The following is a 14,218-nucleotide window of genomic DNA, read 5'->3' as shown; positions in this document are numbered from 1 at the left end:
ATATAACTTAATACAAAAGTCTTAAGAAAGTACACCCAACACAACACCCAAAAGAAGAAAAAAAAAGAAGTAAATTTGAAAGAGAAATTAAGTACACTCTGCTCACATAACTAAAAAACAACACTGCCATTTGCACTTCCTTTCTTTCCAATATATATTTAAATATATATAGGCATATGTTTTACCTCTCAAACTTCAGTTTGTGATTACTTGGAACCCCAGAGTCATGTTTTGTCCCTACTTGCTTCAACTTCTTCCAAGCATCATCCTAAAACCTCTCTTTCTCTAATTCATGAATAGTGTGTTTTAAACATCACAAACACAACAAAAATAATAATTATAATAATAAGTTAGACACTCATTGCTTTCTATTTTCTATTTATATGTATAGTGTGAAGATTAATCATCATCAAATACTCACAAACACAACAAATGGAAAATAACTCTGTAATCTTCAACTATCTTTTTTTCAAAATAATTCTTCTATTCAATATACATATATGATAATGGCTAATACATTGGTAACAATGTTTGTGTAAGTTAACAAACAAACAAACAAATGAAGGTTAAGCTCATCATCATATATTCACAGAGAGAGCATTATGATATACATACTATACCGGGATTAATCATTGTCGATTAGTATCGAGTAATTGCTGAGTATTGGTTAATGTCACAGAGTTAGAGACTCAGTGCTATCTGAGCTTATGATGATCTTTGTGAGCCTTGGCGAGTTTGGAGCAGAAGTAAGCTAAGAAGGCGAAAAAGGCCGAGAGAGAACACATTGACCATGATAATATAAGCAATAACCAGTCTTTGACATTTGGCTTTGGGGGATGACTTCGATCGGCAATAAGCAATGCACGGTACAATGCCTCTGTTAAGGCGTAAGCATTGACGGGATCCATCTCGTCGATCACCATTGCACCGTGTGAGCCTTGCTCATGTAGGCACATGATGTCGTAGACACCAGTTGTCTCGGAGATGCCTAAGTACTCACAGATCTTTACTCGACCATCAATCCTTTGCTCTGTGGTTAGTTCATCTCCGTGAGTTAGCACCAAAATGGGGTTATCATCTGTTAGAGAACAAACCAAATTTTGAGTGTTTGATGAAATGCTACACTCTACAAGCAATACTATCAATGTTTCATAAAATGCCACACTCAAGTATGTTGCAAAAAAATTTGAACATTAAATTTCTACAAGCCAAAGTTTCAGGGTTCGATGAAATGTCACACATAACTAGCAAAAGTATCAGTGCTTGACAAAAACGACAATCAAAAGAATGAATGTTTGACAAAATGCCACACTGAAGAATGTTGCAAAAAATTAGAAGTTTGAACATTAGATTATAGTATAGAGTCATAGACTGAGTTCCTCTCTGAATTCTACAAGCAAAAGTTTCAGTGTTGGGTGAAATGTCTCATATAACTAGCAAAAGTATCAGTGCTCGACTAAATGCCACAAAGCAGAATGATACTCAAAAAAACACTACAAATCTACATTGTGTTTCTCTAAGCGTCATCCTACAAGCAAACTTATCAGCTAAAAAATTGACAAATGACTGCAAAAGCTAAACATCTAGATTAAGTTTCTTTATGCATTCAGCAAGCAAATGTATCGTAAAAATTGATAAATTATTGCAATATCTTTCCTATAAAATCAAAAACATCAATGCATTGATGATGAATAAGGCTAATGAGATGCTTACTGCAATTGTTCTTGACAGAGGGAGCATGGAAGAGCTCACGGGCGGCTTCAAGAGGTCTAAAGTCACCGGCAGTATAAGACCAATAGATTTCCGATAAACTGAGGACTAGCATGACACAGTTTACACACCGCTGAACAAAACGCTTGGCCGCCTTTGCAGCAGACCCGGTGAGTGGCACACGGGCAGAAGAGCCAGCACCACGACAAGGCTGCCGATGTCGAACCCCTTCATCCATCCATTCGGAGACCTCTTCCAACCCATCCTCCATTCGGTCATAATCCAAACCCCGGGAATCAAAGACACAGAAACCATTGTGCATTGATCTGAGCACATTGTGCTCCTCTAGGAACTCTGTTCTCCCTTGCCTCCCTGCAAAAAGAACAACAACATCTCCAAACCTCAGCAATGCCTACAAATTATTTGATCAAAGATGCAAACTCTCCAGTATTACTCCATAACAATCAAACAACTGCTCTCTCTTTCAGTAAAATTTTTCTCTAAAAAAGAACCAAAATTTTCATCCTATTGTTTCCAATAAAACCAATCTTACAAACAACTGCTCTCTCCTCCAATACAAAAATTTCAAAGAAAAAAAAAACCAAAATTTTCATTCTATTGATTCCACTAAAACCAATCTCATTTTAATTCATAGATTGAAACTCTCATCTCAATCTCTCTCTTTCACTAAAAAATTCCTCAAAAAACAAACCAAAAATTTCATCTTTTTTTTGTTTTCAATAAAACCAATCTCATTTTGATTCATAAATTGAAACCCTCATCTCACCACAAATCAAATAAACATTTGTGTTTCCCCAATAAAATCAATGAGAAACCCAGAAAACAAACACAAACCTGCAGGAGAGGAAGTCTGGGCAAAAGGAACAAATCCAGAGCGACCAAGCACAGAATACATAAGATTCACCAACGAACTCTTCCCCGTTCCAGCAAATCCAAGCAACAAAACAGTGATAACCGGAGGAATATCCGTCTCCTGTCTCGAGATCCCACCAGCAGGGAACCAAAGATCCCCAGCTCGATACCCCAAAAGTCTATGCCGTAGTTCATCAAGCGATTCATGCGCAACAAGAGCCAATCTCTCAAGTTCCTTCACAACACGCAGTCGAGAAGGCGTAGGTGTCGATGGTGCCACAGATCCATCCGGGTCTTGGAGGGAACGCCACCAGTAGAAGCGGGAGAAGGCGGCATCAGGGTCATCGGACTCCGACGGCGGCGGCGATGGCGGCGCCGTGGGATTTCTCATGGCTGAGAAGGAGACAGAGAGAGAGAGAGAGAGAAAGGGAGAGGTTTCGGGGGTTTTGCGAGTGGGGTTCTTCGAATGAAGGAGGCTTCGCGGGAGCTACGTGAGTTTCTAATTTGTGGGTTATTATTTTAATATTAATGGGACTTGGGTTCTTGGAAGGTCAGTTAGTGAAGAGCTTGTAATGAGTAATTCATGGTCATCCATCAATCTATATCTATCAATGTATATTGTTATTATTATTATTATTATTATTTAAATAGTATGATTAAAAATAAATTATTACATTAAGTGGTGGTACTGGTACATGTAATAATTGTGATTAGTGGGTGTTTGATTTGGGGTTAATTAAAGTTGACCGTTGAGTGTGTGTTTTTTTGGCGGGTTTTTATTGGTTGATAAAAACGTGTTGTGATTGAGGATTGAGTTCTATGTTTTAAGTTTGATCAAACTTCTTATGTATATAGCTAACATTTGAGGATCATTAGTTATATATATATATATATATATTGATTTTTAAAAATATATTTTAACTCTTTTTTTTTTAATTGTACATATTAGTTGATGAATAATGTAATAAAAGACTGAGTTAATTGCAAAATATATCTATATATTTATATAGATGTACAACATCATCAACAAAAATTTCTCTTTCATCCATTATTGACCTTAGTATTATACAATTATTATAGTTATAGTCTTCCGTATAAATAATAGATACAAAACAAAAGAAGCCTTGGTATGGTTGTAATTATTACAAGTGTACCGCATAATTGGGAAAAATTGGCAGCAACTGAAGTTATAATATAAGGTAATCGATGAGACCAAAAGCGTAAACATAGGCACGTGTGTTCGACGTGACACTAATTCCAGATTCACCAGACCTTCCGAGCAATTCATACAACATGACTATTTCATTGAATGATTGATCAATTAATTAATTAAACATATTGCCACTTTAATAATTACAACGTACTTTTACTTTTATAATTACCAGTTTACCACTTCCTGGAAACACCATGAAAGATCAAGCAGACATAAAAGAAACACAAGTGGAAGACTCGTTTTAACCATTCAATGGTATTAATAATAAAAAAAACTTACATAAAAAGGGACTGGTGTAATATGATGTACTCTTCTATCCATGAAGGGAATAATGGTAAGTAAGAATTGATCACTCTCCCCCAACAAACAAACATGACAAATTAAAATAAAATAGGAAGGCACTTGTCTGATGGGCTATAATGTGCCGCTATAGAGGATGATAAGAGAGGAAAAGGTAAAAGCTTTGTAGAGCCTTGTAAAACTTTTAACACCTGCAACATTTTACAGAGACTTCTTTACCCTAGGGTGGAAACATCATCCTCAAATTCTCACACCCTAACTCCCAGGGATTAGATCATCAAAAAGCTTGATTTGTGGGAAGTCTGATAAAAACCTGAATGGTTTTTTATTGGGCGCCACTGAGGAACATCCCTGACTGACACTGACACCGACGACGCCCTGACGGACAACATGGACTCCGACTGACCGGACCCGACCAACTCGACTTGACTCCCTGACTGACCCCGACTCGTACTACAGTAGGCACATGGTCATGGAGAGCTCTGAAAGATGGTAATAGCAATTTAAATAGCAGAGCATTAATAAGATGCATCGAGGGGATGACAAAAGGATGGAGTGTGTTGTTTTTTTACATACCATCAGCCAAAGTTGAAGCCACCGGGAGGGGGATTCTGGGCTCCGAAGCCAAAGCCAGCTTGAGCAGTGGCATCACCAGTGGGCATGGTCTCATCTTCCTCTTCCAACCAATATGTTTCCAGGATCTTCACAGCCTTCTCATAGATCTCAGTGTTATCATGACTCTGCAGATTTTCAATCTTCTCTAGGCCTTCAGCTTCGTCGATCATTTGGGCATAGAGATTCACGCCTCCAGTGGTGCCTGCATTCTTTCTCAGCTTCACCAACCTTCAGGATGTTTTCCAGCCCTTCCAAGCAAACTGTGACAATTCTCGGGTCCGGGCACACGAGGAGATCACACAAGGGCTTGATGCAACCCTGACTGACTAAAAACCTGCCATGATCAAACCATGTTAATGAGAAGGCCTTAGACTTAAATACAGATCATAGGCTATAGGCTTAGATACAATTCTTAATGGAAGAATAAATGTGATGCGCATTCAACATTACTTTATTTGATCATGGGTGCCACCTGAAGTAGCATTTGAGATGGCCCAGGCAGCCTCTTTCTTGATGTCAAATTCAGCAGTTTGGAGAAGATGCACCAATGGACCAATGATATCAGCAGCAATTACAGCCTGACATGAAGATGGAACAGTATAGTTATCAAGGAGAATCAGATACAAAGTGGACACCAAAGATAATTGATGCCTTTCTACAGGGAATCATGTTTAAAAGCAAAAAGTACTAAAGGTAATCTGAATTATTTGCCAACAGCAATAATCATTAGCTCTCAAAATTATAAAATATATGCTTCCAGTATTTTCATCACACTATTTCATGGTGGTAAAACCTTCTGAATGCCTAATTTGGACTATGAACTATGTGCAAACTCAACTTGACGGTCATCTTAAAAAGTTGGCATTATAGGTACAAACTATAAACATTGGTCAAAAGAATGATTATATAGGGTACCTGTATTTGCTCCTTATTTCCAGCTGTGATGTTTGAAATAGTCCAGCAAGCTTCCTTCTTGATGCTTTTCTTATGATTGTGTGTCAGAAGGTTTAGAAGACACGGAAGTGCATTCTGATTGATGATAAACTGCGGTAACAAAAAACTCATCAGATGCAAGCTGACAGGAAAATTAAAGAAAAATTCTCTTATTAATGGGCTTTTTAGCCCACATTGGAGTTCATCGAAACTTATCCCAAGCGTGCATATGTGTTAGGTTGTTTATGATCGAGAACTTATAAGACAGATAGCCATCGAAAAGGACAAAAAAAAGCTAAAGACATAACATAACACAAGCCATTGAAGAACAACAATATAGATGCAATAAATATCTACATATCATGATATTTATAGCTGGAAATACGAAATTACCATACTCTTATGGCAAACCAAAGATGCAGTTTTAAACACCCGATCCATGCCTCATGACATTAAGCAGTATCGTTTCCCTCAAACACAATTGTTGAAAGGGTTGTTATACTCTTATAGCAAATCGTTGTCCTCATATTTAACATAAATTTATAAATTTAATTCCATGTCTAGACTCAGCACAATAATTGTTGAGAAAACTCTCTGATTTGAACCGTTAAAATGAGATTTTTGGCAAGACCATAAAAAACATAATTGGAAAAAATTGCAAACACTTATAAATCCTGTCATTTACAGATCTGCTTCAAGTTCTAATATTGTTACATTCAAGCAGATCAATCGCAAGGCCGACAATTAAGCCACGAGAAGAATAAAATGAAAAACCAAAGAGGATGACCAACAAAAAATAAAGCAAAACATGATGGTAAAACAAGAAATCCATTCCACTAAATTATATACACAGATCATAGACTCCTTTTGAGCAGCTGCCTCTAGGGCCTTGACAATTCAAAAAAAGAAAAAAGTTTCCATCATAGGGATTCTAACAAAAGCGGAAAGGAAAAGCCGAATGATACAAATTTCTCTAAAAATTCACCAGATTTTAGACAATATCTACATAAAACATGAAAGAAATAGTCACTCACAAAACCCAAAAGCTAATCAATTTGTAATTTATATTACCTATATTGTTCATAAAATATTTTAATTACACATTACAAGCTTTTTTTAATCCCAATTTACGTGCATAAGACCATTAAACTAAGATGCACTAGATCATCGTATCAGAATAAGGGTTAACATTATGAAAAGGAACTCAAATAAAATATCATTAAGTATACCTGTGTCTGCAGATCATCTCCAGTGACAATGTTCCCAACAGTGCGAAGTGCTGGAATAAGCACAGATGGCGATGGATGCCTGAGGAATGCAACAAGCTAAATGATATCTTCAACCAGCTAAAAAGCAAATCACATTAAAGAAATATCAAATCAAATACATACACAAGAAGTTCCACAAGCCGTGGACAGACACCAGCTTCTATGACAGCTTGTATTTTGTCGTTTGTACCGTCAGACAAATACGACAAAGCCCAGCAAGCATCAGCAAGGACTTCCTCGTCATTTGAATGAATTAGGCGCTCCAGTGCGGGAAGAGCAGGTTTTGTCTAATCAATAAAACCATAAGAGTAATCAATACAAAGGAAACTTTGAAACTGCCTGTTATAAAATTAGTGAAAACATAATCACCAATGTAAAATTTACAACAAACCTGTTCAAACGGCGGTTGTGGCTTCCCTCGACAAAAATTTGACAATGTCCATGTAGCATTTCTAAGCATAGAAAGCTTAGCATGCTCATTTAATTGTGCCAAGAGAGGAATCAATGCCCCATGTTGAAGGACAAGATCACGACATCTGGGAGAATCACCAGCAACATTTCCCAAAGCCCAGACAGCCTACCGTAAAAAAGTCAAAAACAATGAATCAGAGCAAATTATAGAAATAAAGAAACAATTAATAATGCACAACAATAGTTTCAATTGCAAAACACACCTGCTCACGGACATCATCACTTAGAGAACCAAGAAGCTTCACAAATATAGGCACAGCGCCATGATCAATCACAACCTTGGTGTTCTCTGAGGTCCCTGAGGCAATGTTGGTCAATGCCCAAGCAGCCTCAAACTGCAAGAAATAATTTATAAATACCATGAGAAAATTACCAATAAGAAAACTAGTGTTTTAATTAAACTAATTAAATCAAAACAACCTGAAGTTGGGGGAAGTCCTCTCTAGTAAGAAACTGCACGAATCGTGGAACAACACCAGATTGGATTACCTCCTCAATTGGTGGGCTTCGTTCTAATCAAATGTCAAAAAACCAGTGATCATTAAAGTCCACTGATTTCTACATATTGGAAATGAACTCGCAATAATGAAATCTGACTAACTATCTACACATTCTTTATAAGCATTCAGCTAAATTACTGAAACTTTCAGACAATCCTCATAATGTAGAAATCATGATCAAGGCATACCCTGCTTAGCAACCAAGAAAGCACACACATAATTCCATCTCAAACCAACTGTTCAACCTCTAGAGGAAATAAACATAAGGAAGCATAATTGTAAATTAATTTACCTAAAAACAATTTTCAAGTATTAAATAAAAATAATAACTGTATATTAAGTTAGCATAGGACAATAACTTTGAGACTATATCTTCCGAAAAAATCGAAGAGTTTGGAGACACAGAAAGCAATTTACTGATAACAAACTCAAAAACAGAATATGTCACCATTGCTGTTGGTGCCAAATAGAAATAAATGCATAGATCAGTGTATACAATAAAAGGCATGCAGTTTCTCCTACAATAGATAAATTCATTCTCATTTCAATTTTTTCAAACAAAGGAACACTGTGGGCATATTTCGATTCAGGCAAAAATGAGGAAAAGAAGAAATTGATATTCAAAGATATTTTTCTAATTTGTTTGAACATTGAACAACAAAAGTTTGATGAATTGGCAATTAAAAAGCATTGACAAAACAATCTTATCTACTTCCATACACCAATCTCAATTAGTTTCATTTACTCTAATCTATTTTCTGTTGATCCAAAACATTATGGCCACTTAGATGATACATTAATGAACAGATTAAGCAAAAGAAGAGAACAATCACAGAAAGATAAAGTTAAAGATGAACCAAATAAGATTACAAACTTTGATACCTATAGACAAGAGTTTCCGGAACTGCATGGTGGCCTCAAGCTGCAAGTTGCTATCCTCGGAGCAAACCCCCGCTACCATCGCTGGAAGACTCTCCAACTGAAAACACAAAGAGATGAATCATATCATCAAAACCCTAACATCAGATCCAGCAAACCTAAACCCCAAAAAGAAAAACCCAAAACCGACCATACAATCGGAGCCTAAAAGGTCACCGATCGGATGATCCAGTGTCACTACCTTCTTCTCCATGGCAGCGGCGTGGGCAGACGCGGCGATGGTCTGGGCCTGCATCCCCTCGCGACGCTTTTTCTGAAGGCTCTCTTCCCTTCGGCTCTTTCGGATCTCCACCATGTTGTCCTCTCTCCTCCTCCGCCCCTCCTCTGCATCGACTGCAACCTTGTACTTGTTCCGGCGAACCTCCGCCCTCTCGCTCGGCCTCAGCGACATCTCCTCCTCCGCTTCGAAACCCTAGATTGAGATCGAAATCGAGATAAACCCTCGAAACCCTAATCCTCGCACCTCGAGAAAGAGAGCAAGAGTGAGGAGGGCTCCTTTTATAGAGATTTGAGAGATGAAGGGGAAGGACTAATGACGATGAAACCCTAAAACGGGTCAATCGTAAAAGGACCTGAAAAAGGAACCAGAACCCGACCACGGACAGCAAAAGACCAGTGGGTCCCGCTAGACAAAACTATGGGTTTCTTTTAGAGTGTAAGATTAGTTGGTCCCGTTACATTATAAACACGAAAGTTCAAAAGACGGTGATGTTGGATTGCGACACGGAGAACTTTAAGAATCGGTTTGTTGTTTGTGAATCCGACAGTGTGACGTGGCATCCTTCCTGGAGATCTAACGGTGGACGTTGGTCAATGCAATTCCAACCGAGGAGAAGTTTAGGTAATGTACACCCGCTTACGTGGCATCGCACTGTAGGGATAAAAATTAATCAACTTATTTATTTAAATAATAGATATAAGACAATAATTCAAAATTTCAAATAGGATAAGCTCATCCTTTGCGATATTAGTGCTATTATTATTACTTTCAAGTTTCAAATCATATAAATTATTAAAATTTTATTTTTAATAAATTTTTCAACTGATATTTTTTTATACATTTTAATAATATAAATAAATCACTGTTTATATTATTCATTATTTATGAAGAGGATTCGAACTTTTCATAAAAATTTTTATATTTTATCATTAGCTTATTTCAATGTTTCGCTATAAATAAATAATTTTAATTGAAAACCAAATTTTTTTTTATAACCATTAATTTATTTTAATTAATAAATTTACTCATTAAAAATAAAAAAAATATATATTATTAATAATTTATATATATTTAAAATAGATGTATAATTTGGCTTTAGAGCATTTCAAAGAAATAATTATAATTTTTTTAAATATTATTGCACTTAAATATTTGTTTACATTAATTATAAAATAAGTAATATCAAGATTTAATAAGTTCATCAATTTTGCATTAAATATTTCATAAAACATTTTAAAAACTTAGGAGTATTTTATTTATGTTATTAATAATTGAAAAACTTTAAGTACACTTATTTATTTGTGCAATAAATATCCATAAAATTTTTGAAATCCAAGATATATAACAATTTTTTTGGGTTATTTATATTATTTTTTATACATGAGATTATCTCAAAACCCCTCACAATTTGCGAAGCCGGGAAGAATGCCTAATAATAATAATAATAATATTGATTTAAAAAGAAAACTAATTATGCCTGTGGCTATCCCTTTCCCGCGCGTAGGTGGGGCCCACTCCAACCATCTCTTTTTTCTTCTCATCGTCCTCCATCCCTTTTATATAACAAACATTTCATTCACGCATTTTCACAAACACCTCTTCTTCAATCTCACCCAAACCCTAATCCACAACCATTGTCCGCCATGGAACACGGCGCCGTCCCGGACTCCACCGCCCGCCACAACCGCAAAAAGCTCACCATCATCGCCAGCTCCTCCATCCTCCTCATCGCCATGGTCGCCGCCATCGCCGTCGGCCTCTCCTCCCGCAAATCCACATCCCCCTCCCCAACCTCCACCGCCGAGCTCCACTCCTCCGTCAAGGCCTTGTGCAGCCCCACCGACTTCCAAGACACCTGCGAACAAGCCCTAACCGACGCCGGCGGCGACTCCATCTCCGACCCCAAAGAGCTCATCAAGCTCGCCTTCAATGTCACCATCGCTCACATCGCCAAAAGTCTCAAGAACTCATCAGTCCTCGCTGAAGCTGAAAAAGATCCAAGAACTTCAAAAGCTTTGCACAATTGTGCAGAGCTATTGGATTATGCGATCGATGATCTTCGAAACTCTTTTCGCTCAATTCGGTGATATAAATTTTAGTGAAGTCGATGATGTTATCGATGATCTTCGTGTTTGGCTTAGCTCAGCGATGACTTACCATGAGACTTGCTTGGATGGGTTTCGAGAACACCACCGGAAGTGCCAGCGAAAAGATGAAGAAGGCTTTGAAGAGCTCAATGGAGTTAACGACAAATGCTTTGGCGATTGTCGATGATATTTCTTCAGTGTTGGTTGCGTTTAAGTTGCCGATGTTTAGCCGAAGGCTTCTTTCGACGGAGGAGGAGGAGGAATTGCCGGCGTGGGTGAATACAGGGAGGAGGAGATTGTTATCGGCTTCGCGGATCGAGCTTCAGCCGGATGTTGTGGTTGCTCAAGATGGGAGTGGGAATTTTACAAGTATCAATGAGGCTTTGGAAATTATTCCTAAGAAGAGTAATTTGACATTTGTGATTCATATCAAGGAAGGAGTGTATAAGGAGAATGTCATGGTGAACAAGAGCATGATGAATGTTATGATGGTCGGAGATGGACCGACGAAGACGAAGATCACTGGAAATCTTAACTTTATTGATGGTACTCCGACTTTCAAAACAGCCACATTAGGTAATATATAAAGCAAAAGTTCTAGCTTTGAAAGTATATTATTGTTTTAGTTTTTTTCTTTTTTATTTGTTGTGTTTAACAGAATCTCACATATAAAAAAAAAACTTAGTTATTTGACAAAATTTTATAAAAAATTAATTATTTTTTCAAAATTATCTTTAATAATTTATAAAAAAAACATGAATTTGTGATAAAGAAAGATTAAGAAATTTGAAGACACGTATAATATATTATTTGTATTTTGTATGTGGATTCAGCTGTTGTAGGAAAAAGATTTATTGGAAAAGACTTATGGATAGAGAACTCAGCCGGGCCGGAGAAACACCAAGCGGTGGCACTACGAGTACAATCAGATATGTCGGTATTCTACAATTGCCGAATGGATGGTTACCAAGACACACTCTATGTGCACACCAACAGGCAATTCTACCGAAACTGTACAATAACTGGAACCATAGATTTCATCTTCGGTAACTCGGCCACTGTCTTTCAAAACTGCCTAATACTCGTCCGGCGGCCGATGTCGAACCAGCAAAATATAGTGACAGCACAAGGAAGGAAAGGAAGGCGAGAGCCGACGGCGATTATTATACATAATAGCACAATAACGGCGGAACCGGACTTTTATCCGCATCGAATAGAAACAAGAAATTACCTAGGAAGGCCATGGAAGGAGTATTCAAGAACTTTTATTTTGCAAACATACATTGATGATTTGATTCATTCAGATGGATGGTTGCCATGGAGTGGGGACTTTGGATTGAGGACATGTTTTTATACTGAGTTCGATAACCGGGGACCGGGAGCGGAGACGACGAAGAGAGTGAAGTGGAGGGGGGTGAAGAAGATAAATTACCAGCATGCACAGAAGTTTACAGTAGAAAGGTTTATAAGAGGAAATCAGTGGGTTAGGGCAACAGGAGTGCCTTATATTCCAGGGTTGTTGCCTGTGAATGAAGGTGGCAGGACACATTAATTAGGGTTTTGAGAAGAGTGATAGATTTGATCAATTGTGATCATCTCTTGCTTGGTAATTTATTAATTTTTTGTTGTTTTATTGTTTTTTGGTGTTGCATGAATGCATGCAGTTTTTGAGGTGATCCCTTTAACGTGTGGGGGCAACTTGTGAGTGTTGCTCTTAATTAGGGTTAGGGATTATCCTTGTTTGACCTTAATTTGTTGTTGTACTTGTATAGAAGATATATATAATGATGAATGTAAGTCAAGTTATATTCATGTTTTTGCTGTATAGAATATATATCTATATACATATGATTTTTGTTTAATTTGAAAAGTGAGCAGAAGTGTGCATGCATGCATGCAAAGTTTAAGGTTATCTTTTAACATGAAGGGCAATTTGAATATGTTATTATTATTATTATTATTATTATTATTGTTATTGTACGTTGTTGTTGATGTTATGTTAGCTTTTTAAAATCTAAGGGCAATTGATGGGAGCTCTTAGATTATGATCTAATTAAATATTAAAATTTATAAAGATGATATGTTAAAATTTATGTTAATTATTAATTTTTAGTACTATTAGGAGTGTTAAGTACTACTATTTGATACTATACATGAATGGATAGTACGTACTAGATTTCAAATCTAAATATATTACTAGATGAAACGGTCATATATATTTGATAACTACTTTTTAGTGCACTTATAATTCTTTGGTTTGGATTTACTTAAGTCATGGTTTAAGTTTGTTGGACTTTTTATGCCTTGTTGCTGTTGTGTGTGTTATTATGTGTGTCATCATGACATGTCATGTACTCAAGTCACCTTAATCTTTTGTTTTTCATTCCAATAATTCATAGCTCTACTTCTTGTTGAACAAATAAAGAAAAACCAAGTCGTCCATTAACAAAAAGAAACATACATATATAAACTCAATTAAGATAAAAAAATCTCACTTTATAATTAAAAACATAAAAAGAGTTCTCAATTAATATAATGACATGCATGCATACAACTCTATATATGCTCATAATCCTTTTACTAAAATACCACATGTTTCACACACACACACACACACATATATATATATATATATATATCAAAGATTATGAGAGAATTAATTAATTAAGCATTATAAGTATTAGGGTGTGCAGTGAGAAAAGCATCAACAGCCATGAAAACTCCAACATTTAGCTCCATATCTCCATTGATGTAAACTTCGGCACCTTCGACACCGGGGTTAACGGTGTACTCTCCGGTGAGGGTGAAAATACATCCTCCATCTATGGATGGAACTAGTTTTAGTCGATATATGATCGAGCTAAAAACACTGCCAATCAAGTTGCCTTCGGATACACTGTACACACAAATGAAGTTTTCCTTGTCTAGCTCTTCTACTTTCTCCTTAATGTACTTGGAAGGAAGTCCTACATGAAAAAAAATTCTTATGTATTTTAATAATTATTTTTTCTTTAAAAATAAAGGTAGAATATCCAAGTTAATTAGTTCGTGTACTCTTTTCATTATATGCCCTTTTAATCCTCCAACTT

At 36.5% G+C, this 14,218-nt stretch overlaps 3 protein-coding genes across 3 annotated transcripts; 1 reads left to right on the top strand and 2 right to left on the bottom strand.

Moving 5' to 3' along the window:
* Positions 1–560: 560 nt before the first annotated feature.
* Positions 561–3,058, bottom strand: LOC120262956. Its single transcript, XM_039270875.1, has 3 exons — positions 2,566–3,058; positions 1,714–2,082; positions 561–1,078 (listed from the first exon to the last, which is right to left on the bottom strand). The coding sequence occupies exons 1-3, from the start codon at positions 2,972–2,974 to the stop codon at positions 696–698; spliced, it is 1,161 nt and encodes a 386-aa protein (XP_039126809.1). The 5' UTR covers positions 2,975–3,058; the 3' UTR covers positions 561–695.
* Positions 3,059–4,014: 956 nt separating this feature from the next.
* On the bottom strand, positions 4,015–9,309 carry LOC120263460 (importin subunit alpha-1a-like). Its single transcript, XM_039271369.1, is given in 12 exon segments — positions 4,015–4,578; positions 4,673–4,917; positions 4,919–5,045; positions 5,162–5,289; positions 5,627–5,755; positions 6,874–6,952; positions 7,036–7,199; positions 7,304–7,489; positions 7,587–7,718; positions 7,804–7,895; positions 8,766–8,862; positions 9,004–9,309. Coding segments are annotated over 11 exon segments (1,587 nt in total). The 5' UTR covers positions 9,214–9,309; the 3' UTR covers positions 4,015–4,578; positions 4,673–4,674.
* Positions 9,310–10,685: 1,376 nt separating this feature from the next.
* Positions 10,686–12,681, top strand: LOC120263262 (putative pectinesterase/pectinesterase inhibitor 28). The gene is given in 4 exon segments (XM_039271128.1): positions 10,686–11,105; positions 11,107–11,217; positions 11,219–11,705; positions 11,963–12,681. Coding segments are annotated over 4 exon segments (1,737 nt in total).
* Positions 12,682–14,218: the final 1,537 nt, after the last annotated feature.

The sequence above is a fragment of the Dioscorea cayenensis genome, chromosome 6, assembly GCF_009730915.1.
Source record: "Dioscorea cayenensis subsp. rotundata cultivar TDr96_F1 chromosome 6, TDr96_F1_v2_PseudoChromosome.rev07_lg8_w22 25.fasta, whole genome shotgun sequence".
In the NCBI taxonomy this organism is placed as follows: domain Eukaryota; kingdom Viridiplantae; phylum Streptophyta; class Magnoliopsida; order Dioscoreales; family Dioscoreaceae; genus Dioscorea; species Dioscorea cayenensis.
Note: the sequence above shows the minus strand (reverse complement) of the source record. Positions and strands in the feature narration are given on the sequence as shown.